This window comes from Chelon labrosus (genome assembly GCF_963514085.1).
Source record: "Chelon labrosus genome assembly, chromosome: 5".
NCBI classification, from domain to species: Eukaryota; Metazoa; Chordata; class Actinopteri; order Mugiliformes; family Mugilidae; genus Chelon; species Chelon labrosus.
Window position 1 is genome coordinate 6844792 of NC_140341.1, and position 27591 is coordinate 6872382.

At 43.1% G+C, this 27591-nt stretch overlaps 2 protein-coding genes across 2 annotated transcripts; both read left to right on the top strand.

Moving 5' to 3' along the window:
- Positions 1-1526: 1526 nt before the first annotated feature.
- gjb8 (gap junction protein beta 8) lies at positions 1527-3768 on the top strand (the record flags this gene model as incomplete). Its single annotated transcript, XM_084543995.1, has 2 exons — positions 1527-1634; positions 2944-3768. The coding sequence occupies exon 2, from the start codon at positions 2977-2979 to the stop codon at positions 3766-3768; it is 792 nt and encodes a 263-aa protein (XP_084400121.1). The 5' UTR covers positions 1527-1634; positions 2944-2976.
- Positions 3769-8237: 4469 nt separating this feature from the next.
- gja3 (gap junction protein, alpha 3) lies at positions 8238-9674 on the top strand (the record flags this gene model as incomplete). Its single annotated transcript, XM_084545021.1, has 1 exon — positions 8238-9674. One exon carries the CDS (start codon positions 8238-8240, stop codon positions 9672-9674), a length of 1437 nt encoding a protein of 478 aa, XP_084401147.1.
- Between the last annotated feature and the right edge of the window lie 17917 nt (positions 9675-27591).

Here is a 27591-nt window from a genome sequence, read left to right on the forward strand (position 1 = left end):
TCTGGCACCAAGCTCCTATCCTCTAATTTCTTTTCTCTTGCACCGAGCTCCTATCATTTAATTTATTTTCTCTTGCACCAAGCTCCTATCCTCTAATTTCTTTTCTCTGGCACTGAGCTCCTGTCATCTAATTTCTTATCTCTTGCACAGAGCTCCTATCCTCTAATTTCTTTTCTCCGGCACTGAGCTCCTATCCTCTAATTTCTTTTCTCTGGCACTGAGCTCCTGTCATCTAATTTCTTATCTCTTGCACCGAGCTCCTATCCTCTAATTTCTTTTCTCTGGCACCGAGCTCCTATTCTCTAATTTATTTTCTCCGGCATTGAGCTCCTATCCTCTAATTTCTTTTCTCTTGCACCAAGCTCCTATCCTCTAATTTATTTTCTCTTGCACCAAGCTCCTGTCCTCTAATTTCTTATCTAATTTCTCCTCTATTATTAGTCATGCAATTCTGTGCTATTACTGTATAGCATTTTAACTGCTGTGCGTTCCTCTCTTTTGTAAAGTGTCTTCAGACAATTTGTATTGCTATAGATGCTATATAAATAAATTTAAATTGAACTGAATTGAATCTACTAACTAGTTTTTGTTTGTAAGCCTATATTGAGCACAACACAACACAACACTTCTGCAATCACTTATTTTACATTATATATTTTTAATTAATTGACATTACTTTGTAGAAATCTGTTTTCACGTTGACATTAAAGAGTTTTTTTGTACATTAATTATACTGACTATGATTCCACGATGAATACGTATGCAGTCACCGATTTTACATTTACATTATTTTTTAAATAGTTGATTATATTTTATGGAAATCTGTTTTCACTTTGACAATAAATGATTTTTTTGTAAAAAAAAAATAAAATAATAAATCTTTATTAGATAGACCGTGATTCCACAACTCCACATTTTTACGACCATCTTTATATATTACTACATTTATTTAGGCATTATATAATGTGTTCTTTCATAATATTCATAATAATGTATAATTAAATGTTCTTTAGGCTGTTTATTGCATCTGGAAATGCGCTTATTAATGCAGACAGCACAGATAACTTCATTTAAACAACTAAGTAGACTCAGTTTGGAAGTTTACAGGGGGTTTTTATTAATCATGAAAGTCATATGAGACTAGATTTACTTAAAAATATAAGGGTTAATGACAACTATTTGATTTTATAGCTGTAGCCTATTTGGATTTTGTCCCAAGTGCCCTTTGCTGAAGTAAAATACTGCCTATGCTGCGCCACTCACGCATCTTTCTTAGAAATGTTCTCACTGTATCCAGTCGCAACAACAAAACGACACTAAGTGGGTCAGAGCCATCTGTTAATAGATGGTGCCTCTCTGTGTGCATGCATGCCTGGCCCCACCCTGAGCCTGGCCCCGCCCTTCTTGATGGAAAACCTCGGAAGACTCAGGTGCGTCTCTCAAACGCCCCCGGGACGAGAGAGACTCCATCCCCCAAGAGCCAGACTCTGACTCTGCCGCTGGGACGCACAGAAGAGAGGAAGAAAGAAAAGGAGGAGGATTAACTGGTTTCTCTTCTTCATGGAAAGTTAAGCTTTTTATTTTTTTATTTTTTATTTATTTTTGTTTTCTGTGGATACGCTCCTCAGAGACAGGTGAGTTTTCTGATTCAGATTTTGAACTCGGTGCACTTCATCCATCACGTCATGTAATGGAATGACAGGAAAAACTAAAGGCGCTCAGAATAATGTTAACATTAAACTAAAAAAGAAAACGTGTTTAATAGAGATTTAACTTGATTAATGTCCAATTCGCGAAAATATATATGTTTTATTTAAACATACGTAACAAGGATTCAACTTTTTTTGTTAAAATTTTACTGGTTGTTTGAATTGTTCACATCTTTAACCCTTGTGTGGTGTTCATATTTTTGTTACTCAGCCAGTGTTCATGGGTCTTTAATTCACCACAATCAAACAATTTTATGTTAAAATACTCAACAGATCTTTACATCATCCTAATTACAAGCAATATAAACATATTATATGGTAAATATTTGCTATTTACCTTTGTTAGATCACATTTATGAATTAAAGTGCTGCTCGTTTTTTGTTTGTTTTTTTAATAAAATGTAATAAAAAAAAGAAAATCCGTTATAATGAAGATATGAGTCGGTAAAGTCAACTAGTTTGCAACTGAAACAAGGTTTTTCATAACTATTACTTTTTATTTATTTGAACTTCATTAGAAATTTAAACAACACGTCAGCCACATTGAATTGTATTATTTTTCTTTTGATAAGTGAAAACGGGTCCCACAGACCCGAACACCATATAAGTGTTAAATCAGACTTTCTTTCTAACTATAGCGAGAATAAAGATGAGAGATTAATAATAATAATAATAATAATGGCAGTCTTCTTTTGTCCAGATATAGTATCACATCTTCTTTCCGGTTCAGAACGTTCAACATAAAAAAATATTCAAGAATAATGTTAGTACAGGCTAAGATTACGTGTCTTTAGAAGTAGAAAGTACTGCAGCTTCATACCCAGTGACAATCAAATAGAAGAGAGTAAAATGGGTTTAACTCTTCAGGTGGTTAGATGCACATGAGGTTGGGGCGTCCATGCACTTTTAGAGTTAGGTGAAAAACATTCTCTGCAAAATGATAAATACCAAATTATCCTTTACGACTGTGCGGCTGCTAAAAGTTTGACTCTGTGGCGCCAAATCTATCGCCGACCTGGTGCTCCAGGTATTTGGCCTAGTTCTTCAGCTCTGCTTGTATCATGTATGTGTCAAAAAAACCATCTCCCTCTCTGAAACACTTTGCTCCAAAACATAAAAATTCCAGAAGTCTTCTATAAATGTATTAAAAGCTTGCCATCAGCAGCAGCAGTTCTTCAACACTAGTTTTTTTTTTTTTTTTTTCAGGCTGTTAACTTTCTCCTGCATCCTACAGGCTGTCTGAGCTTCCAGAGCCCTCTTGGCCACGATGACCTGGGGGGCACTCTACGCCCAGCTGGGCGGCGTCAACAAACACTCCACCAGCCTGGGGAAGATCTGGCTTTCCGTCCTTTTCATCTTCCGTATCACTATCCTGGTTCTGGCTGCTGAGAGCGTCTGGGGGGATGAGCAGTCAGATTTCACGTGCAACACGCAGCAGCCCGGCTGCAAAAATGTCTGCTATGACCACTTCTTTCCTGTGTCGCACATCCGCCTCTGGTGCCTGCAGCTCATTTTTGTGTCCACGCCCGCCCTGCTGGTGGCCATGCACGTCGCCTACAGGAAACGCGGGGACAAGAGGACCATCCTGGCCTCCAATGGCACCGAAAAGTCGAACGACACCGACCTGGAGACGCTGAAGAGGAGGCGTCTCCCCATCACAGGCCCACTGTGGTGGACGTACACCTGCAGCCTGTTCTTCCGGCTCATCTTCGAGGGCGGGTTCATGTATGCGCTGTACTTTGTCTACGACGGCTTCCAGATGCCCCGGCTGGTGAAGTGCGAGCAGTGGCCTTGCCCCAACAAGGTGGACTGCTTCATCTCCAGGCCGACGGAGAAGACCGTCTTCACCATCTTCATGGTGACCTCGTCGGCCATCTGCATGGTGCTGAACGTGGCCGAGCTGTGCTACCTCATCGTCAAGGCGCTCATGAGGTGCTCGACCAGGTCAAAGAGGGCGAGACACCCTTACAAGGAGAGTATGGATACGCAGGATAACAAGAGGAACGAGATGCTGCTGTCTTCCACCAAAGATTTGTCCAGCAACAAGACCATGTGCTGAAGAGAGTGGCTCAAAGACACAGAAGGAAGGAGGAGAGGAAACTAAATCCACAGTTTGGTGCTTAGGCTTTAAAAAACGAGCAAACGTTACATGAAACAGCTTCAGAATCAGAGCTTGTGGGAGCTTAGACAGCCGTGTATGTGCTCATTTACATGGAGGATGGTTGTTGTGATGTTTTTTCTTCTTAAACATGGTCTTAAATGTGTCCTGAAAGGCCGTCTCCTTCGCAAATTCATATTCTTACTGAGTGTTACTTGGAGAATCGGTTAAGAAAAAGTGTTGCCTTACTCTTGACGGTGTTTTGTGAAGGTTTTACGTTTTAGTCTGAAGTTGCTTGAAGGCGAGAGTAGCCTGAACGGAACAACGAGCCTACACTGACCCCTAGTGGAGGAGGTCCGGTCCCTACATGAGCCACCACATTTATTTAGTGTTAAAGAAGAAGAACAAAGGATGAAAAATGAAGGAGAGTAAAGAAAAAAACATATTTAGTGTCTAGTTTACAAGAGATGACGCTTGATTTGAAATGTTTTGCTGTAATTAACAAAAGCAGATGAGTATTTTTTGTTTTGTTTTGTTTTTTTAATCCTGCTGCAATGAATGAAGCTGATATTTAAGTTTGTGTGTTTAGAAGTGATTACTGTTGCACAGGATGAGATTACGCTGATTAATATTTCATATAATATGATATAAAATGCTGTCGTTCAGTCAGATCAGAATGTCTTTTGCTTGTAGCTGAGCTCAAAGTGTTTCCTTGCTTCAGATAACTTAAACACACTGATGTTTTCTAACACAGACATGCAATCTAATGAATATGTAAAAACTCTACATGATTGTGCTCTACAAGATCTCCAGAAACCTCCCACAAGAGACCACACACGTGAATTGTTTTGGACCCAGGTGCTGTCCCGTTGGGCCCGGACCTGCCGCCGCCTTACGTGGACTCGTGTTGCTGTCGTTCCCCTGGTGTGTACTGACCCCAGCTGGTCGTATCAGCTTTCAGCATGTGCCTTATTTTAGCCGCGACGCTAATCACCGTTCAGCCTCTCTTAATGTGAGCGACCAAGGCCGATCTCAAAGTGAGAATGCCTTTGTCCTCCCTCCGCCCAGGAATAGACGATCCGGATTAGTCGCAATCTGAAAAAATAAAAGAACATCGTGTGAACGGAGATTCTGTGATTAGAAAAGACTGCCACGCAGAGAAAAGCTGCACCGCCAGTTAGATTTGTCAATTATTACACAACTGTATGTACTTTGTTGTAGTTAAATCACTCTGGAGGTGTCTGGATGGATTAGACTTCCCCTTTCACCTCTTGCTTTCTGTAGGATGCTACTTTTGTGATAACAACGATGCACCTGACAATCATTTTAAGGGGGTGATCCAGATGTTGTTCTTTTTTTACTAACATTTTCTAGTGCCTTTAACAACAAACTAACGCACAGACAGCTTTCCTACGCAAGAGATGAACAAATGAACCGTGTGTGATTGTGTTTTGTACTTAAGATGTTTTTATTCCACTCGCACTTTTCATAAATCAGTGAAAACAAACCTGTGTCCTTCATTGTTTTGTGTCCACTGTCTGTGCAGCCACACACACTGACATAGAGAAGGAGGGAGGGGGGTATTTTTTATTTTTTTAAATACACTCTTGTTTGTCTTTGTAATCACCAGATTGTAATCAAAGTTTAGAAGCTGGGGAACTTTATGAAGTAATGCTGTATTTGGACAGAGAGTCTGTGGTGGTCAAACTTGAGTTTATAGTGACCTAATGCCCATTTAATCTGAAAGTGAAGTAAATCTTGCTATTTTTAGGATTAGATAAACTTTTGAGAATGTTTTCAAGCGGCTCTGGTGAGGATATTTCGGAGCGTTTCAGTGCCTGTTCAGGTTTTACGCATTTCGACAACTTTTGCGCGCACTTCGGAGCGGTTTTGGGGAGGTTGGCAGGGGCGTGGTGTGACTCCGGACAGGCTGATGACTCTGTGGATTCACTCATGCATGGTCACACAATGTGACAGTCCAGACATGGCTGGAAACGGGAGGCAGCTCCGTTTAACCGAGCCTCATCTCCGAGCCCAAGCCGCCTCCGAAAACTAACGACAACAACAAACAACAAAGGGAAACTTTTACGCACGTTAACGGGCCCGGGACAGAGAGCCTGGAGAAGTTTGTGCATGAAAGAGTTTGCAAGGCAGGCTTTAAAAAAAAGAAAAGAAAAAGAAGGAAATAGTTTGTTGAGCTGTCAAAGAGGTGACTGGTTTGGGAGACAGAGGGAGGGTCGCTGCAGCCGCTTTTCAACTCGCTCCAAGGATGGCACCAACCATGGCTGATGGAGTTGCTTTTGGTGCTTAAGTATGACCTCAACGGTTTGAAGGTATGACGGATAAACACTGCTGTGAATATTTTTTTCTGCACTTTAATGGGAGTAAAGTAAGGCCAAGTAAATGAAGAGCGACGTGTTGTCAGGTAATTAAGAGCTGCTTGAGTTTCTTTCTTTCTTTCTTTCTTTTATTTTTTATTACTGAATACGAGTCAAGACAAAAGCCTGACAAAGGTTGTGGCGCTTAAAGGGAGTCTGGGGACTCTGGCACACTCTGCATTGTCAGCCCTGCAGGAATGGCTTTGTATTTGAACCCGGCTCTGTCCCTTACATTCATCCCCAGCCGACACAAATGCCACAGATGCCTGTGAAACTCGTGGAAATGTGCTCAGTTTTAATTGTTTGCCGCTAATAAGTCATCGCAAGGTCAAATGGAAATCACGACTTGCTAAGTATCCCCAATGCAACCCTTTTAATATTTATATCAGGTGAATGAAAGCAAAGAATGATTATACTGTTTGAGATTATGTTCAGGTATTTTCTATATACTTGGAATGGTCTTAGTTTATGTTTTTATGTGTTTTTTATCTCAAAAAATTGAATCAACTGTTTTTCTCTTCCAGGTGTCATACATATTGTGAACCCTAGTCGATGGATTTATTACCTTTAATACAAGAATATTTTAGTAAGTTTCTCCTCCGACCTGTGTTTGAATTATTGTATTGTTTGGGTTCACAGTTCTTCTAAAAACACACATCTGTCACCTGCATCTGACACAGGAGTTTGTGAATCGATTTAAAACGTAAATTCAAATCCCAGGCCTTTGATTTAAATCTATAACATCTTATTACAGATGTAGTGCGAGGATTAGTCAATCAATAGAATAATAAAAAACACTATAAATGATTAACCTAGTCATTTAAAAAGCAAACCTGCTAAATATATGTTGGTTCCAGCTTTTTAAATGTGAACGTACGGCAACTTTCTCAGTTTTAGATCGTTGTTTTTGAGCAGATTTGTGGTTAGGACCCTTGGTTTCAGTAAAATTATCAATCTGAGGATCTGAACTTGGGCCTTGGGGGGCTGCAAATGTTTTTTCTGACATTTTAAATTTCCCTAATCGAAGGAAAACATCCAAATATTGGTGAAACCGTACCTGTCACCCGTCTCTGACACAGGAGGCAAGATCAGGCCTTCACTTTAAATCTATAACATCATATTACAGGCAAGGATTCGTCAATTAACTGTATAAAAACACACTATAAATGATTATTCAAGCCATTTAAGTAGAAAACTTGCTAAATATATTGTGGTTCCAGCTTTTTAAATGTGAATACGTGGCATTTTATGAGTATATTTGTGGTATGGGTCTTTGGTTTTAGTAAAATGATCTGTTTAATGATCTGAAATGGAGCCTTTCGGTAGGTGCAAATGTTTATCTGACATTTTAAATGTAATGAATCGTAGAAAAAGTCTAAATAACCGTGCAAAAATTTCACTTCAGAGTTTTTGAGCGTCTTATCAGACTTTGCCACGCGGCTATTGTAATATTATCTTTCATAATTACAGTAAAAAACATTTCTTTTGGATCCAGGGGGGGCTTTAGTGTTATTACAGCTGACAGAGAGGAAGGGAGGGAGGGTGTGTGTGTGTGTGTGTGTGTAGGGCAGTGTTTGTGTGTGGTTGTGTGTGTGTGCGCGCATGAGCCACACTAGACAGAGCCCCATCTCTGCTAAATGCTGTTTTCGAACATTATAATGTTGATCTCAGCACATGCCTGCTGGGCAGTGGAGCGAGCAGGTGAAAGAGAGAGACAGGCCTGACATAGAGAGAGAGAGAGAGAGAGAGAGAGAAAGGGAGTGAACCAGGGTTCAGTCACACAGGTGGTCTATACAGTACAGGAGCGGCTAAAAAAGTGATTGTTTGAAGCGAATGATTTGTTGTCGATGTCCGAAGTGTCAGATGTAAAGGGCGCGTCCAGCTGAGAAAAAGATAAATGTGTCGGACACTTCCGAACGTGTCCTTGTGTGTGTTTTTTCTCAACAATTCCTTTCTCACACTCTCTCTCTGTGTGTTTCTCCCCTTTTTGTTTTCCGTCCATCTCCGTCCGCTCCAGCCTGTACTTTCTCCATAGGCTAGAAATCTTGAAGGATGGGCGACTGGAGCTTTCTGGGGCGGCTGCTGGAGAACGCTCAGGAGCACTCAACGGTCATCGGCAAAGTCTGGCTGACCGTCCTCTTCATCTTCAGGATCCTGGTGCTGGGGGCCGCGGCCGAGGAGGTCTGGGGCGACGAGCAGTCCGACTTCACCTGCAACACCCAGCAGCCCGGTTGCGAGAACGTCTGCTACGACGAGGCCTTCCCCATCTCGCACATCCGCTTCTGGGTGCTGCAGATCATCTTCGTGTCCACGCCGACGCTCATCTACCTGGGCCACGTGCTGCACATCGTCCGCATGGAGGAGAAGCGGAAAGAGAAGGAGGAGGAGACGCGCAAGGCGAACAGGTTGCAGGAGGAGAAAGAACTCCATTATAGAAACGGTGGCGAGGCCCGAGGCGGGGGCGGCAAGAAGGAGAAGCCGCCGATCAGGGACGAGCACGGCAAAATCCGCATCAGGGGCGCGTTGCTGCGTACCTATGTGTTCAACATTATTTTCAAGACCCTGTTTGAAGTGGGATTCATTTTGGGCCAGTATTTCCTCTATGGCTTCCAGCTGAGGCCTCTGTACAAGTGTGCACGTTGGCCCTGCCCCAACACCGTTGACTGCTTCATATCGAGGCCCACTGAAAAGACTATTTTTATTATATTTATGCTTGTGGTGGCTTGCGTGTCTCTTTTGCTGAATTTGTTAGAGATCTATCACCTTGGGTGGAAGAAAGTTAAACAGGGCATGACGAATGAGTTTGCCCCCGACCACGTGTCGCTGCGCCACGCCGGCACTGTGGAGCCCGAGTTATTGGCCTCGGCCTCCAGAACTGCCCCTTCCAGCCTCAGCTACCCTCCCAACTACACAGACGTGACGGCGGGCAGCGGGGCATTCCTGCCGCGTATGGGGTCGGCGGCCATGCCCTCAGCGGCGGAGTTCAAGATGGACGACCTCCAGCAGGGGGAGTCCCTTCGCCAGCCCTCCCCCTCCTCCCACTACTACATGAGCAGCAACAACAACCACAGGCTGGCCGCGCAGCAGAACTGGGCCAACCTGGCCACCGAGCAGCAGACTCGGGAGATGAAGGCCACCTCCCCATCCCCCTCGTCCTCTTCATCCGCCAGCAACGGTAAAGAGCAGCAGCAGCAGCAGCAGCAGCAGCCCGGCGACGCTGCGTTGCTCCTTCGCAGCAGCGACACTACCAGCAACACCAACATCACCAACACAACCGCCAACGCTGCCTCCAGCGGCAGCAGCCCCGGCACCGCCTCCAACGCAGGCAGCTGGGGCGGGGGGAAGAGCGAGCCGGAGGACGGCCACGTCACCACCACCACAGTGGAGATGCACGAGCCTCCGGTAACGGTCGGCACAGACCCTCGGCGGCTCAGTCGGGCCAGCAAGAGCAGCAGCATCAGGGCCAGGCCGAGCGACCTGGCTGTCTAAATCCCTTCAGCCCCCTTCATGTCCCCTAAATCCTCCTTGACCAAACACCCCACTTCACCCAACCCTTCCCCCTCCAAAGTGATTCTCAGATTTTAAACACACGGATAGCATAAAAAAAAATAGTAATAATAAAGAAGGCAAAGCGACAAGAGAATGAGGATGTTTAGGCAAATGTGAAATGACTCAATGAGGAGAATTTTGTGCAATCGGTGAGTTGCAGAGTAGTTTTTTTTTCCGATTGTCTACAGTTATGCAGACAAAATGTGATCATACAAGTCAGAGGGCTCCAGCTGCAGCAGCAGCAGCAACGGAGTCAAAGACAATGTGATAATTTAACATCGCACCAGCGTGTTTGGTTTGGGAGGAAGATTGTTTCTCTATTTTTTTTTCTTTCTTCTTTTTGTCGAGCCTAAAGGACAAATTACTCAAAACCTGAAAGTGATCATTTGTCAAAATATTGTTTTCCATTTTATCTGCAGGAAGCACAGCGGGCGACATTGTTAGTCATTCAATGTGCTGCCAAACCCCTTGTTCATCATCTTTATTTGGTTTCACAGTCAAAGCTAACAACGGCGCTAACATGCACCGCTGCGTGCGTGACTCGACATATCAATAACCCTTTGACCTTTGACCCGGAGGAATCGGTTTCAGTTTTACTCTACTCTACTGTAATTTAACCGCCAAAAAAAAAATAAGTACATGTGTTGTGTTCCTTTGTAAGTTGCGCATGCCAGCGCGCGCAGGCCTACAACTCACCGGTTCACCGGCAAACTTGGCTTTACCCACGATCCACTGCAGCACTTCCCGACTAACCGAGATCAGAATTAGAAAGTCCTCAAGTTTAGTTTAAGTTTAAGTTCCAGAATGCACCTGGGTCTCCAGGAAGTCTCTGCCTCTGTCAGCGTTGCCTTCGACATGCTCTCCACAAACGCCTACAGAAGTTGCCTTCGCCGAAAACGTCGCGCAAATAAATGGGAGCAACCGTTTGCTGCAAAGGGTGAAAATATTCTCCCAAAGTTCATGGTTACACTTGAAAATGCAATTTATTTATTTTTCTTTTTAGTTAAATTCTTGTTTTTTTTTTTCCCAACAAAGATTGAGAGCAAACTACTTCCCCCCTGTTACATTGGTTTTATCCTGAAAAGCGCTATTTTTTTAAAAACCGAATTTGAATCTTACTCATGAGTTGCATACCTGTAGTAGTCAGTTTGTGATTGCGGAACAGCTATGATTAAAAAGAAAATACACAAAAAAACTAAAGAAAAAGACAAAGACAAAAAAAATGTAAAAAAGATACGAGCGGCGTTGTGCAGATCGGAACGCCGCGGTGCAGTCGGGCCTCGACTGCCTCTATTTTGTTGTGTTCGCCTTGATTCTTAGAAAGAAAAACAAAAATCTTTAGGAAACTTATAACTGAGCTCATCAGCGGTCCTCTGTCTCTGTTGTGTAGCCGTGGTGTTTGGTTCATTCACAACAACACAGGCACTGACTTTAAACAAAAAAAACAAAAAGAAAGAAGCTTTCACATCAACCACAGTCTGCTGTACTATCCTGTGAGACACCACGTAAAGCAGTAACAGGACATATTGCACTTGCACGGCATAGCGACACGGTGAAGTACTAATATGTTTGTGCAATATGTTTTACAGGATGCTTGAATGTGCAGGTGTATACACTGGAGGAAGGAAGAGGAGGTTTTTCTTCAGCAGGGTGGCGGGCGGGGGGGTTTACAAAGTGATGGCACTCTGGTCTAAGATAATGTTTCACACTGTTCTGTCTCACTGTTCATATTCAGTGCAGATGGAGACACAAAGAAGAGAAAAACGAAAACACACACACAAACGGAAGCCTTTCACGGTTCATGTTTCCTGTTCAGGATGAGGAAAAAAAAATAATAATAATCTTTGTTATCTGGATTTGTTCTTGATTCCTTAAGTTTACATTTTGGTAGTTGATGAAGATTTGCACATTTAGGAAAGAAAATTGCTGTTCTGCAACGCTAATATTGGTAGAAGTAGACGGAGAGAGAGAATGAGAGAGAGAGAGAGAGAGAGAGGGTGACGCCAAACTGCCAATATCTATGACCCTCAAAGGAAGAAATGTCTTAAAAATAAAATAATAAAAAAACACTGTGGCTCCTCGCAGGAAAAAAGCAGTATTATTCATCTCAAGCTCCAAATTAAGAAATGGTGGGTGTGAGAAAAAACAGTTTCCCTGTTCGTTGCACTCTGGTCAGACGTCATATCAGGCGACTCCGCTCTCAAGGGACTGTTAGCATTGGTGGCTGGCCCTTCTCTTAACCCTGCACAGCCCTGACAGGATGTTGTGTTCAAAAGCCCGTCGTCTCCCCAACATACTCCCCACCCCACCCTCTCCTCCTCCAGACTCTCTCTTACGTTTCATGCAGAGCATGATTTCTCTGGCTCGTCAGGGAGTAGGAACCACCTCGCGACGCTCACCAACGGCAACCTGTTCTCAAAGCTGTCTTAAACAAGAGAAGTGCCTTGTGTATGAATGATTCTTTTGTAAGAACAAGTTGATGTAAATGTTCATTTACCTCAAATGTTTACAAAACCGTTACTAAATAAATTTTTTGTACCATAATTTTTGGTCTTGATTTTCATTCCCGCATGCACCGACGCACGGCTGTAGGCTGCAGTCACTCAGGCTAGACCTCGACTGATCTGCAGCAAGCTTTAGACTCGTAAAAACACGCACAATAATTAATAAGGATTTAAAATTTTCAAAAAGACTGCAGCTCAGGTTGGAGTATGAAGATTTATATACAGTATATTGCCAAAAGTATTCACTCTCCCATCCAAATAATTTAATTCAGGTGTTCCGATCACTTCCATGTCCACAGGTGTATAAAATCAAGCACCTAGGGATTCAGACTGCTTCTACAAACATTTGTGAAAGAATGGGTCGCTCTCAGGAGCTCAGTGAATTCCAGCGTGGTCCTGTGATAGGACGCCACCTGTGCAACAAGTCCAGTCCACTACTAAATATTCCACAGTCAACTGTCAGTGGTATTATAACAAAGTGGAAGCGATTGGGAATGACGTAGAATGACAGAGCGGGGTTGGCAGATGCTTCATGGTTCATAGTGCGCAGAGGTCGCCAGCTTTCTGCAGAGTCAGTCGCTACAGACCTCCAAACCTTCAGATTAGCTCAAGAACAGTGTGTAGAGAGCTTCATGGAATAGGTTCCATGGCCGAGCAGCTGCATCCAAGCCATTCCGCCTCTGGACCTGGAGCAGTGGAGACGCTTTCTCTGGAGTGATGAATCACGCTTCTCCATCTGGCAATCTGATAGACCAATCTGGGTTTGGTGGTCGCCAGGAGAACGGTACTTGTCTGACTGCATTGTGCCAAGTGTGAAGTTTTTCAGGAGCTGGGCTTGTCCCCTTAGTTCCAGTGAAAGGAACTCTGAATGCTTCAGCATACCAAGAGATTTTGGACAATTCCACGCTCCCAACTTTGTGGGAACAGTTTCGGGATGGCCCCTCCCTGTTCCAACATGACTGCACACCAGTGCACAAAGGAAGATTCATAAAGACACGGTTGAGAGAGTTTGGTGTGGAAGAACTTGACTGGCCTGCGCAGAGTCCTGACCTCAACCTGATAGAACACCTTCAGGATGAATTAGAGTGAAAACTGTGAGCCAGGAACTTCTCGTCCAACATCAGTGTCTGATCTCATTAACCCTTGGATGCACAACCTACCAATACCTACACTCTTCCACAAGTGGGGTAAAAAATGACCTCAATTAAAATCAATGCATTTTTGCAATAAACTGGGTTGTTAGTCTTCAAAATCTTTAAAACGAAGAGTTGTAATATATTCATATTCCAGGTATTCCTCATAAAACATGTTTGTGACATGAGGCCATTTGCTTCCATGGTCTGGATATTTCTCAACATCTTCTTACCAGACAGTTGAACTGAAACTCTTTCCAGTTTCAGAATGATCAGGTCTAGTCTTTAATAATTAACCCTTAGATGCACAACCCGTTTGTGACATGAGGCCATTTGCATTTTTATTTATTTTTTCATTAATTTTAAGAAATTGCAGTTTTTGTATCACTACCCCACTTTTCCACAAGTGGGGTCAAAAATGACCCCAAGCAGTTCCTATGGAATCTTCTTTGAACCTTTAATTCTTAGCAACTCTGACTGTCCCACTTACACATCTGATGTCAGCAGTCTCACCACCCAGGAGGTCATTTTTACACAGCAACATACATGTAAGTATTATCTCCATTTATGAACTTATTTTTCATTGACAGATTATAATGTGTGATCAAATTAGCGATCAAATGTATGAAATGTGTGATCAGATTAGCCTACTTTGTTGTTAGCTAACAGTATTGTGTTTAGGTAGGTAACACAGTATTGTGTACAGTAGATAACAGTATTGTTCTACATCTCAGATGTAGAGGACCCAGACTATTGTCCCCCCACTGTTCCATGGTCGGGGACATGTGAGGACAGTGTGTCTGGATATTTCTCAACATCTTCCTACCAGACAGTTGAACTGAAACTCTTTCCAGTTTCAGAATGATCAGGTCTAGTCTTTAATAATTAACCCTTAAATGCACAACCCGTTTGTGACATGAGGCCATTTGCATTTTTATAAATTTTTTCATTAATTTTAAGAAATTGCAGTTTTTGTAATTGCAAAAACTGCAATTTCTTAAAATTAATGTCCACCCTTTCCACAAGGTCAAGTCAAAAATGTCATTTTGAGACATGGGCTATTTAGATATTCTTTATAGATCTGTAGTTCAGAATTTGGTATAGACGCTTACTACGAAGGAATTCTTGGTCTGTCTAATCAGAGAGTTAAATCAGTTATCTTTATATTTTTTAATTCCATTTTTCCAGATCGCGTTGGAATAAACACGTCTTCTCTCTTAATTGTACAGAAAGCAAGAGACAGGTCGCGTTTTTGACTTCAAATTTCGGCGATCGTTCTCGCTTGCTGGTCAAGAATCGATCAGATGCTTCTTTATCTTTAGCTGTCCGCCGGTTATCTAGCTCTGGAAATTAAAGGCCGTTTATATAACTGGGAAAATTTATTATTTTAGAAGCAACAGAAAACTCACAAGTGGATCGTTTGCTGTCTTGTAACATAGAAAGCATCTATAAGATGATTTAAAACGCTCAAAGAGTATAAAGTTCAGCTTTTTTAGCCGGGAGAATTTCTAAAAGCTCTGGGTTTATCAGCAGCATGAGCTGTGACTGCCACAAGTGCTGTTTATCAATGAACTTTCATATCTGAGTCTACACGACATAGTAAGTCACAAATTTTCCCCCCGTTTCCCACACTCCTCACTTCCTGTTTGTTCATCTTCTGACCTTTAATCTCCCGGCTGCTCTCTCCCTCGCTCCCCGCCCGTTCCAGCAGGGAACACTGAAAATGTGACGCCGAGTCGAGCACGCTTTCACGACCACGTCCAGGGGTAATTAAAATGAGAACAGCGTGTCAGTCCGGCACCTGAGAGTCAAACATCTATCACGGACGCACAGAATTTACGACACCGCGCGATACATGATAGAGACGAGTGAAATTTGCAGCGGCTGAGAGAGTTCATTTTGATGTTGGAGGGCAGCGAGCTGCAAAAACAAGAGAAGACGCAAGGCTTGGACACAAAAGGACGGTGAATAAGTCACTTGTGGACATATTGAAGCTTTCAAGATCCTTCACAACAGTAAAAATTAAAATAAAGTAATGTAAAGATAATGATTTACAAGTAAAGGCCCTGCAAGAAATGGGCAAGTATGGGCAGGGAGTAAAAGTAGTGGTTTGATCCATCTGACTGATAAATTCATGATATGATTATGATATTATAACATGACAGGAAAGAAGGAAAAGGAAGTTCTGATAGACAATTCTGTTTCCAGTGTTTTAGACTTTTTAGATTTTGGTTTAATCTATAATGATATACACCGATCAGGCATAACATTATAACCACCTTCCTAATATTGCGTAGGTCTCCCTTGTGCCTCCAAAACAGTTGTGACTCATCAGAGAATGGACCTTCTGAGGGTGTCCTGTGGCGTCTGGCAACAGAATTGGGGGCCTTTGAGGGGAGGGGCCTCTGTGGATCATCCCACAGATACTTGATCAGTTTGGGATCTAGTGAAGTTGGAGGCCAGGTCAACACCTTGTGCTGTTCTTCATGTTTTTTTGAGTTGTTCCTAAAGCGTTTTTGTGGCTGCTTCCTGCTGGGGATGGCTGCTGCCATCAAGGAGTGTCATTGCTATGGGGTGGGGGTGCCTGGTCTGGTCTTGGTGGGTGCTACATGTCTAAGTAACATCCACACCAATGAATGCCAGGTCCAAAAGTTTCCCAGCAGAACATTGAACTGTCACAAGATGGTCGATGTTATTTACTTCTCCTGAAAATGGCTTTAAACTGAATTTCTTCGCTATATCCTAGACTGATCGACGTGGGAGGAAAAAAATAAATACACCAAATTCCCAGGAGGTCATTAAATAAGAAGTGGATTTCTCGGTGCAGATACTTGGCAGTGAGTCTCACAGCAGAGTACACTACATGAGTGCTGGGCTCTTGGGTCCAGTGGCTGAAGAGTGATGGGAGATAGTTGATCTGTTGGCACGACTGACTGGAGGCCTCGGCCTGTCACTGCTGTCAGTCAGTAGCTCTGTTTCCACTGCAGAGCCAAGCAGGAAAACGTCCACCCAATTAAATAAATCAACCATCAGTGAAGCTGATAATTAAATGCATTTATTGAAGTAGTCTTACTTAAAATTGAGGCAAAGTCAAATCTACTTTAAACAGATAATTTAACCAGTTCCATCTGGTCAGAAGTTTGCATACACTCAGTTGGCTGTGCCTTGGTGAAATCCATCAAGGCTTTAGTAGTTTCTGAAAGACTAACTGACATCATACGGGTCAGTTTGAGGTATAATTGTGGATGCATTTTAAATTGCTTGGCCATAATTTTCATCATTAGGAAAAGGCCTGCATGCACGGAGGTGATGGCATCATGCTGTGGGGTTGCATTGCTGCAAGAGGAAATGGTTTGCGTAAACTCTTGCCTGCTTAGGAAATGTGTCATATCCTCTGACATCATTCTGACATTTTGCATTTGTGAAAGTGAAAAGCAGTGATCCTCACTGACCTAAAACAGGGAGATGTTTACTGGGATTAAATGTCAAGAATTGTGAAGTTTAAATGCATTTGGCTAAGATGCATGTAAACTCCTGACTTCATGCCCGTGAGCATGGGGGTGGCAGCATCATGTTGTTGGGGCTCTTTGCTGCAGGAGGGATGGGTAAACTTCTTGGTAATTAGGAATGTGATGAAAGAAATGAAAGCTGAAATTAATCTCTCTCTCTCTACTACTATTCTGACGTTTCACATTCTTAAAATAAATTAGTGATCTGTGAAACTAGGAATGTTTACTAGTATTAAATGTCAACAACTGTGATTAAAGTTAATTTGTTTGTCTACATTTTTATGTAAATGTATGAATACTGCTTTTATGTTAAAGCTAAAGAAATGTCTCAGTTTAGCAGGATTTGTATTGGACTTGAAGGATGTACACAGCGTCCTGGATAGATGGACTAGAACTAGCAGTTCATTGGAATTAGTCCGTCAATTGTGCAAAGTGTGCTGACTGAGCAGTGTGCCCACTTTCCTTATAACTCTTTAGAGTTATATATCAGCATCGTTTTTCAACAGTAATTGTTACCAAAATTGCTGCATTACAAGCAACAGCAGCGACGTCTACTTGTCTACTCGTACGTCAATGTACCGTTTGGAGGAACAGAGCAGAATTTATTGAAGTAACAAGAGATCGTGAGACGAAACATTTTGGCGGTTAGACGCTGATGAGAAGAAACGTCACGAAGGGCCGCACCCTCTGGAGTCTAGATGTCTCCAGATGTCTGCACCAACTAAATTAGATTCTTTAGCATTTAAATTAATAAAGGTAAGAAGCTGTTTCTCCTTGTGCAAGGCTTATAAGGAAACAACAACACATATAATTAATAACACCTATTTAGAACGGGCCGTTATGTTTTTTGTGTTACACGGTTTAAACCTATTAAAGTGCCATTTGTCGGTCCATGGCCAGGTGAACGTATAAGTGGGAGGGGGGCAGCTTGTGGGGAAAAAGGCTGTTTAGTATCCTACCGAGCCTTGCACATACACCCTCTGAAGGCAGAAGGGTAAATAAACATAGATAGATGGATAATTGGGGTCTGATTGTCCTTGTGGCATTGATTATGCAGCGCTCATTGAAGGGTGGTGACGCTAAAACTGAGAAACTTTATAAACTGGAGTTAAACTCATCTGGTCACTCATTAGACACTTTATTCTGTTGATTATAAGATAAGATGGGAATTTATTTATCCCAGTGGGGAAATTAGGGTGTTACAGCGGCAGGGAACAACGGTGCAAGATACAAAAAGAGACAAAAAATAGAATAAGGTAGACAAGAGAAACTATATACAAGTAAAAAATTTATGGTACAAGAAAATATTTACATATTGCATCAGGTTTTAAGTAGCAAATAGATGGTTGAGGTGTTAAGGAGGATGAATATACATATTGACAACCATGAATATCATGAATAAAACAACCTCCAATAGGAGTTGCACCAAGTATTGCACGAAAAAGACATGAGGTAATGACATGGATGACTTGGTATATACTATACTCTTGTATGTCCAAGAAAAGAAGCTCAGCAGCATCAGAGCTAAGAAATGCTAAGAAAGAGTCTGACTGATGACGGGACAAAAGACCTCCGGAAGCGTTCCTTCTGGCTGAAGGAGCTTCCTAAAGTCCCAACTGTCTCATAAGGGGGTGAGAGGGGTTGTTCCTCCTCTCCCTCCACCTGCTCCACTGAGTCCAGAGGACAGCCCAGGATGGAGCCGACCCTCTTGATCAGTTCGCCCCAGTGTCTTTTTGTCCCTCTCCGAGACTCCACCACACCAGCAGACCATCACAGCGTTAGAAGGTTGCAGATGCAACCACAGATTTAATCTGAACTCATGTCGAAACATTTCACAGCGTTATATGACAGTGTTTGCTCCAACACTGTCATATTTTAATCAAAACCTCTTTTTTATTCTAGCATCTGATGACCGCTCATGTGAACTAGTTGCTTCTGGGGCTGGGGTGGGGGATAAAGTCGGTGGGGTTAAAAAGTCAAGAGGTCACAAAGTGGTGCAGTAATACTAACCTAATGGAAAATACTTCAAGTTTCACTATTATTCAGACAGTTCCTCAAAAAAATCACAGCATTTGACACTTGCTTGTTGGTGTTTTTATATTTTGTGGCCAATAATTTCACATAAATTCATCACAGATAGTGTATTAATTAAAAAGTTATGTATGCAGAAATCTATGGAGAGAATGAATACGTCCCACGGTCATGAGAGTGGTTGCAGTGGTGATTTTTCTTCCAAAGCTTCACTTGGCCCCGTGGTGGAAAAGCGAACGTCTGCCACTGAGTCACCAGTCTGCCGATCGGAGCAGACAGGGGGCTATATTTAGCCTTTAATCACCTAACAAATTCACACTCAGCCCACAGCACAAATACCTCAGGCCCTCTTTATGTATTTCAGGAGTGTGATGAATTTGTTTCTGGGAGGCCTGACCGCTGGCTCATGGAAAGATGTTGGTTTGCTTGACAGAAACCTTTCTGGCGAGGTAGCAGACTTTTAGACGTCTGGCCACATTTTTCAAAGAGAAGATCACCCGACCTCAAAGTTATTCACAAAAAAAAAAAAAATAATAAAAAAATGCTAGTTCTCTGCAAGAATGAGGAAAACGTTCAGTTCTCCAACGCAATCAAGACAAGACAATAACATTAATACCGTCATAGGGTCAAATGGATGCAGATTAATAATGGTCCACTGTGGATTTATGAGTCAAGGATGTAAGCAGCCTCTAATCTGCTGCTGCTTGAAAACATTGATTATTCTTTTGAAAAGGAAGAACAAGATTGAGTCTTGAAGAGCCTTATAATTACACCAATCAGCCATAACATTATGACCACCGACAGGAGAAGTAAATGACATCGACCAATTCAATGTTCTGCTGAGAAACCTTTGGACCTGGCATTCATTCATGTGGATGTTACTTAGACATGTAGCACCCACCTAGACCAGACCAGACACCCCCACCCCATAGCAATGACACCTTGATGGCAGCAGCCATCCCCAGCAGGATGCAGCCACAAAAACGCTTTAGGAACAACTCAAAAAAAGAAAAAACATGAAGAACAGCACAAGGTGTTGACCTGGCCTCCAAATTCACTAGATCCCAAACTGATCTGGGGTGATCCACAGAGGCCCCCCACTAACAACATTCTGTTGCCGGACACCACAGGACACCCTCAGAAGGCCCATGTCCATTCTCTGATGAGTCAGTATTATTAGTCATAATGTTATGCCTGATCGGTGTATATCCCTTTTCCTGCAGCCAAATTACACAAAACGCAGTTTAACTGATAATTAACTGAAATGTTAGTTTAAAAACTTGAAATATCTGTCCATTATGTGTCATTTGTGTAACATTAAAACATGTACGTAGCTTCTCAGGTCTTTAAATAGCCTTGTACTAGCATACTGGAGTCCGCAAAGGTGTCACCGACCAACTTTTGGCATTTAAAATTAAAATCCAGAATCAACTTTAGTTTGACTGGTTGTTTTCGGGACAGGTAAACGTCTGAGAGGTGATTGTAACCTCGTCCAGCCACTTAGCCCTGAATTGTTTTGAGCGTAGCACACTTAACTGTGTCTCTGTAGCGTGCACTGTGTGGCTGCTAATACTATAAATGATGTACGGTTGCAGCATTTGAACAGTGTCAGGTGGGACGGGCTTGTTTTGACGGTCCCTTTGGTGCAACAAGGGAGGGGCTGCATGTGCTGGCTAAGGTTCTGCACATGGAGAAAGAGTGGTATGAGAGTGAGAGTGAGAGGGGAGGTCAGCTCTGCGGGGACACCTGCAGGTCAGGGGAAGGTATGGACGCAATACCCACGATGCACCTGGTTAATTCCACCCCCAACGCTGAACGCAACAGGAGAACTCAGTCTTTCTCTCTACTCTGCTCAGTGATACTCTCTGGGTACTACAGCTTCCTCCCACTGTCCAAAGACATGCTGGTTAGGGTCATTGGTGATTCTAAATTGACCGTAGGTGTGAGTGTGAATGGTTGTCTGTCTCTCAGTGTTAGCCCTGTGATAGACTGGAGACCTGTCCATGGGGGTTTTCTTGGTCTGCAACAGTGTTCATGTGGTGGTGCGCATCAAAATAACTCTGAGTCTAGTTTATATCTTGTATTTGTGTCATGATCAGTTTCTACATGTATACTTTAGTCAGGTATGCATCTATGACATATATGTTCATCTCGTTCCTCCAGCTGCTCTCTTCTCTCTCTTTTTTGGTCTCTACCTGGCCGGCCTCGAGCAGATAGGTCCCTCCATGTGAGCTTGAGGATCTGCTTAAGGTTTATTCCTGTCGGAGGGTCGCGGAGGGTCGCGGAGCCTATCCCAGCTGTCACTGGGTGAGAGGCGGGGTACACCTTGGACACGTCTCTAGTCACAGACAACCATTCACACTCACACCTACGGCCAATTTAGAATCACCAATCACCAATGAACCTAACCAGCATGTCTTTGGACGGTGGGAGGAAGCTGGAGTACCTGGAGGGAACCCACGCAGACACAGGGAGAACATGCAAACTCCACACAGCAGATGGATTCAAACCCAGATAATTTGTATTGTTATTGAAGCTATATAAACAGAATTGAATTGGTTTCCTAGAGGAAGATGTCTTAATGTTGTGTCTGACTGTAAAAGGATGCCTGAAAAAATATATGACAAATACTAAATGAAATGGGAATTTTAGTCGGCACAGAGAAAATACCATTTAAAGTCTCAAAAAACTTAGAAGAGGGTTTCAGAAGAACTTGAAGTCTTCAAGAAAACTCAAACAAGTCCACTGCCTTTGTTTCATCTTTTAGTTAATATAGAATAGACTTTCTATATAGTTTTCAGACCGACACCAGTTAAAGGTTTTCTTTTTTTTCCAACATCCAGCAGTAACGCTCACATTCCTGCGTGATGAACTCTACCTGAGCCTGTTAAGTATAATATGGCATTTAAAAATCTTTGTTCTTAATCACAGGAGCGTTACGAGACCCGTCAGCTGCTGGAAACAGACAAAAGTCAGCTTCAGTCTCCATGTCTTAAACTCGGCGATGCTCTGCAGAGCTTCTCCCTTGAAGGTCATCTATGCCGATGACGTAGCGCTTGCGTATTCATTTCACCAGCGTTCGTTTAATGACCTGCATGTCTCATTTCTGGCTCATAATTTCTGGCGACGTAACATATTTAACATTTCCTGTTTTATCTCCAGCCGGAGTCTTAACAAGTGACTTTTAATACGGAGCACGCGTGACATAATCCCTCGAGTATTTTTACTACTCTTATTGCAAAAACCCATGCCGGAACCGCATGAGTAGAAAGTTGACCTTGGCTTTGCATTTAAACACTCAAATCACCATTACTTCACGTTTGAAATATGCCGCAAGGCCAAACGATGGTTACACTCCAACAAACCTGTTTAATTTCAACCATTACTTTTAAAGAAACGTCTGGCTTGCCTTGGGGTCATGTTTTAGGGACGTAAATCTGTTTACATAGTCACAAGGTAGGGAGTTGCCTCCATTTAGAGGGGGCTAAAAAGTCCTCGTCATGTAAATCGTGAATTGTTAAGGTTTTAAATCGGAACTAATGTATTTTACAAACTGGACCTTATATCTAGCATAAAATACCATTGTTTACTCACCCTTATAACTTTTATTTCATTTGCACTTGTTCAGGGGATATTTAGATCTGCGTACATCCATATAGTGGGAGTGAATGGGGCACCGAAACACAGCCTCTAAATAACGCATTATCTGCCGTGAAACTCGTTCATTTCACCAATATTTTGTTATCGTACACTAGTGCTATTCCCCGTTGAGTCTGGAGTTACCTGTTATCATCATCCGGGGTCTGTAGATTGACCTACAGACAACGGATGATGTCTTCTGACCTGGATAATGTCATCTCTGAGCAGCGTGCTCAATCTACAGACCCCAAATGATGATAACAGGTAACTCTGGACTCAACAGGGAATAGCACTAGCGTATCATAACAAAATATTAATGAAATAAACGAGTATCGCGGCAGATAATGCGTTATTTAGAGGCTGCGTTTAAGGTGCCCCATTCACTCCCACTATATGGATATACGCTGATCTAATTATCTCCTGAACAAGTGCAAATGAAACAAAAGTGATGTTGGTGAGTAAACGATGGTATTTTATGCTAGAAATATGGTCCAGGTTGTAAAAAACAGTAGTTCCCCTTTAAGGTTGAGGCCAAGTCAAAGGGAAATTAATGTAAAGTCAATGGCAGGTTTGAATTGATGAAAAGACGACTGTGAGTTTTTGAGAGATTTGGGACAGCCCTCGATTCGAGGGGCTGTTTGAGGGTTAAAGACGTTTTGGTAAAGTTTAAGATGAGGCTGCAAGGAATGCATTATATGAATGAGTGCACTCACAAAGATAAAAGACAGAAGTACGTCCTACAGGCTGATGTGTCAGCGTCTGTAGGCGTTTTGGGAAAAATAGATGAGTTTGGCGATTGCGCTGAGGGGAGCGGCTGCACTCGCTGCTTCACTATGGCTCACCAAATAGGGTCAATTTAATAAAACTTAACCCAATCCAAGCCCCTCGACTCCCCCTCGCCACCAGCCAGAGCCAAGCTTCCTCCGTTCTGCGTCTGCAGCCATAAATCAAACCTGACACTGACGTCCTTAGTTTGGAGGAAGCCCTCAAAAACAAAGATCTGTGGACATCTTTGGTGCATTCTGCTGCAGCATGCAAGACGTGACTAAAAAGTCTAAAGATATAAACATCTGTGTTGCACTTTAACCCACATCCCAGCGGACCCAGCTAAGCTCTTACTCGCCCCTCAGTCGGTCCCTGCGCCGTGTGTTGAGGCACGCAACCTGAGAAATGCAGTTGTCATCCATTCCTGCCCTCTTGTCCTCTCTGCAGCTGTACACTGCATCTACACACACACACACACAGCGGCAGCTCTTCCCTCCCAGGCGCTGTTGTTTTATCATTAAATGGCGACATTAGTTCATATCATGTGATTCGAAGAGGATTCATTGCACATTAGAGGCCCTAATCGCCACCTATAGTCTGCCCCCCAGGCCTCGCCCACATGACCCTGCTGAGCGCTGCGCTTTCTTTATGCCCCCTGAAAGAGCTGGGGATTGAGCCCAGACAAAAAAAAACCCCACGAGGGTGAAAAAATGTTTTTACACCCGCCCCGCTCCCTCGCAGGCCCGGGCTGTGTGGGCGCTGTGAGGGCCGCTTTCGCTTTAGATCAATGGGACAAGTTACTGGAGTCTGGCCAACTCTGACCGATAGCACAGAAAGAAAAAAGCTTGCCTCTTCAAAAAATTGGGGTTTTGTCACCGTGTTTTGTACCTCCACCCGTCTGCCTCCCCCTCAAAAAGAAGAAAGAGAAAAAAAAAAGGGTGAAATGAGAGAATGGTTTTCCCTAAAAGCTGCCAAATTGATTTGAGTTTCATTGCTTCTTCTGTGGGAAGGGTGAGAGGGCGAGGCTTGGGGTAAATGGGGAGGAGGAGGAGGGATGTGTACAGGCTTATGGGAGGAGAGGAGAGGTGAGGAGAGGGGAGGCCACCTTACGTCAGATCAACCTCTTGTTGGTCCTGACACGGAGGCTGGACAAAGCATCGCTCTGATGTTACGGTTCAACAACACGTCTGCTCCTGTTCATGGGGGAAACACAGGAGCTCAGGGAGGAGGGGTCCACTGCGAGGACGTAGCGCCCCCCGTCGGGAGAGACGGGACAGTGCACGTTTCTACCCATAAAGAAAAAAAAATGTTGTCTGAAATGTCTTTCTTCACTGCAGATTTAAGTTTATGTCCTAGAACAGAACAAGCATTCCTCTGGACCACGGAGCTCTACTGACGTCCATAAACCTTTAAAAGCATCACTGTGACTCTGGCTTCCATGTTCCCCTCATCATCATGAGCACAAACACTGCAGTTTGTCTTGACTTGGCCCCATGTACAACACCCTGCTGCCGCAAATACTCACTGAAACAATAAATGTGTGTTAATCCGTCGCAGAAAATAGTCCCTAACAAACATACCGTTTGCTTTTGTCTGCACAGCGTTGGATTAAAACTATAGTCGACAGCTCCGTCAGGAAAACCTGTTAAATTTAAATAATTTTTTTAGAATTTATTACACATTTGTTTCAAATTTTTTTAAAGCTTTGGGCTGGATCTGGTGCCACAGACAGAAGATGGTACTGCAGCAAAAAGCCAGATAAGTCATGAGTAATACTTGTTATTCTGTGCATTCAGCTCATTACACAACAAATTAACTCCTTTTTTTGGGCTTGCAGCGTGTTTGACAGCGTATGAGTGAAAAGGGGGTTAATATATGTATTAATTTCTGTAATTAGGTAATAATAAGGGATTCTGGTTTCGAATCCATCACCCGACTGGTTCCTTTCTGTGTGGAGTTTGCATGTTCTCCCTGTGTCTGCGTGGGTTCTCTCCAGGTTCTCCAGCTTCCTCCCACCGTCCAAAGACATGCTGGTTAGGTTCATTGATTCTAAATTGGCCGTAGGTGTGAGTGTGAATGGTTGTCTGTTTCTCTGTGTTAGCCCTGAGATAGACTGGAGACCTGTCCAGGGTGTACCCCGCCTCTCGCCCCAATGACAGCTGGGATAGGCTCCATTTTTAAAACATTTAAATGCTCACGTGACCGTTTTTGGATCCTTTTCAGCATTCACAGACAACTCGACAAACTCCATTTATGGCTGTGCAAACATTTGGTACCTTTTGAACCCATAAAGTCATAAAGAACTCCCTATAGCAAGAGGAAGAACAAGGGTGGTGTAGTCCTGACATGATCTGTCTGGGATCACACAGAGAGATGCTGAGATTAAATCCACGACTTACCTGCAAACTATGTTGAGACGCTGCCTGATGAATGCCAGGTCTGTGTTTGACCCTGAGCCTCGTCTCCCAGGCTGCTGCACTGACCTTGTTGACAGGCCTCACCGTCACCTCCTCCTCCTCCTCCTGCCCCCACGGTCTGTCATCCTGCAGATAACGCTCCCTGCCTCGGTGTCATGTCCGCCCCGGCACCTTGTAAAAAATGGGACATGATAGAGAAGAAGGTCAGAACACACAGAGAGGAGGCCCTGGTGTTGTGCTGCCTGCCACATGTCCACGTGTATTTTTAACGGCACGTTTAGTAAGGAGTAAACAACATCAACGACGTATTTTATTGACGTATGACATTAAAATAAGTAAATGCAATCACTGCTGCAACACAAATACTAATGTACTTTTCTTTCTTAATAAGATAAACCTTTCTACCAGCATTTCCAGAGCTTAATAGATTTGCTGACTCTTTAAACCATGTGCTTCCATGGCAAACAACAAAGGCCCTGGATGTCTGGCTAACCGATGCTTGCAGGTCCCTCCATTTATCCACTGCTTTGAATGCTGTTAAGAAAAATACACAAAACATGTCCTCTGTATGTCTGCAAAAGAGCTGCAGGGAACGGTTTAGCTGACACAGGAGTAGTGATGCACAAACATGGTGGAAGCCTTGAGAAGGAGACCTTACCTGCTACTTGATCAGAAACGCTAGCATCTTGGGTATGAAAAGCCACGTCCACGTGAGAGTCACTCTGGAAACAAGTGCTGCAGATGCTGTACGTGAAGAGAAGATTGAGCCACATTTCATGAAAACACCAACTGTTGGTGGTTTGAGACGGGCTGCTTTAAACTTTGGGGCACAGGGAGCGCTGCAGATAAACTAAATCTCTGCAGGCTCTGAATGCAAGCGAGTGACTTTTGTGCAGCAGTCTTTTCTTACGAGCCTCCTACTGGATAATTACTGCATGGGTGATCATCTTTCAGCTGACAACAACTTATTTAACCCCAACTGATGATGATGAGTAGCTTCTCATTTCTTAAACAACCATGTCTAAATACAAATCCTGTGGTCATAGAAAAGATGTTAGTCTGTTTGAGAAGGGTCAAATCACTGGCATGCATCAAGCAGAGAAAACATCTAAGGAGATTGTAGAAACTACTAAAACTGGGTTAAGAACTGTCCAACGCATTATTAAAGACTGGAAGGATAGTGGGGAACCATCAGGGTAAGAAGAGAGGCAGATGAAGTGATGCACCCATCATGCCTAGTGTCTACTGTACAAGCCTGTGGGGGCAGTGCTATGATCTGGGGTTGCTGCAGTTGCTCAGGTCTAGGTTCAGCAACATTATGTTGCCCAAAGAATGAGGTCAGCTGACTACCTGAATATACTGAATGACCAGGTTATTCCATCAATGGATCATATTCCAAGATGACAATGCCAGGATTCATGGGGCTCGGATTGTGAAAGACTGGTTCAGGGAGCATGAGACATCATTATCACACATGGATTGGCCACCACAGAGTCCAGACCTTAACCCCATTGAGAATCTTTGGGATGTGCTGGAGAAGGCTTTGTGCAGTGGTCAGACTCTCCCATCAATACAAGATCTTGGTGAAAAATGAATGCAACACTGGATGGAAATAAATCTGGTGACATTGGAGAAGATTATTGAAACAATGCCACAGAGAATGTGTGCTCTAATCAAAGATAAAGGAGGTCCAACGGAATATTAGTGTGTGTGACCGTTTTTTTTTTTTGGCCAGGCAGTGTATAAATTTTACTCTTGGCAGAGTCAAGACTGAAGATATTAGCCATGGAGACCAAAACTGTCTTCAGTTCTAGGCTGTAAACACTTTTTTTTGTACTTTCCACATTGGCTTCATTACC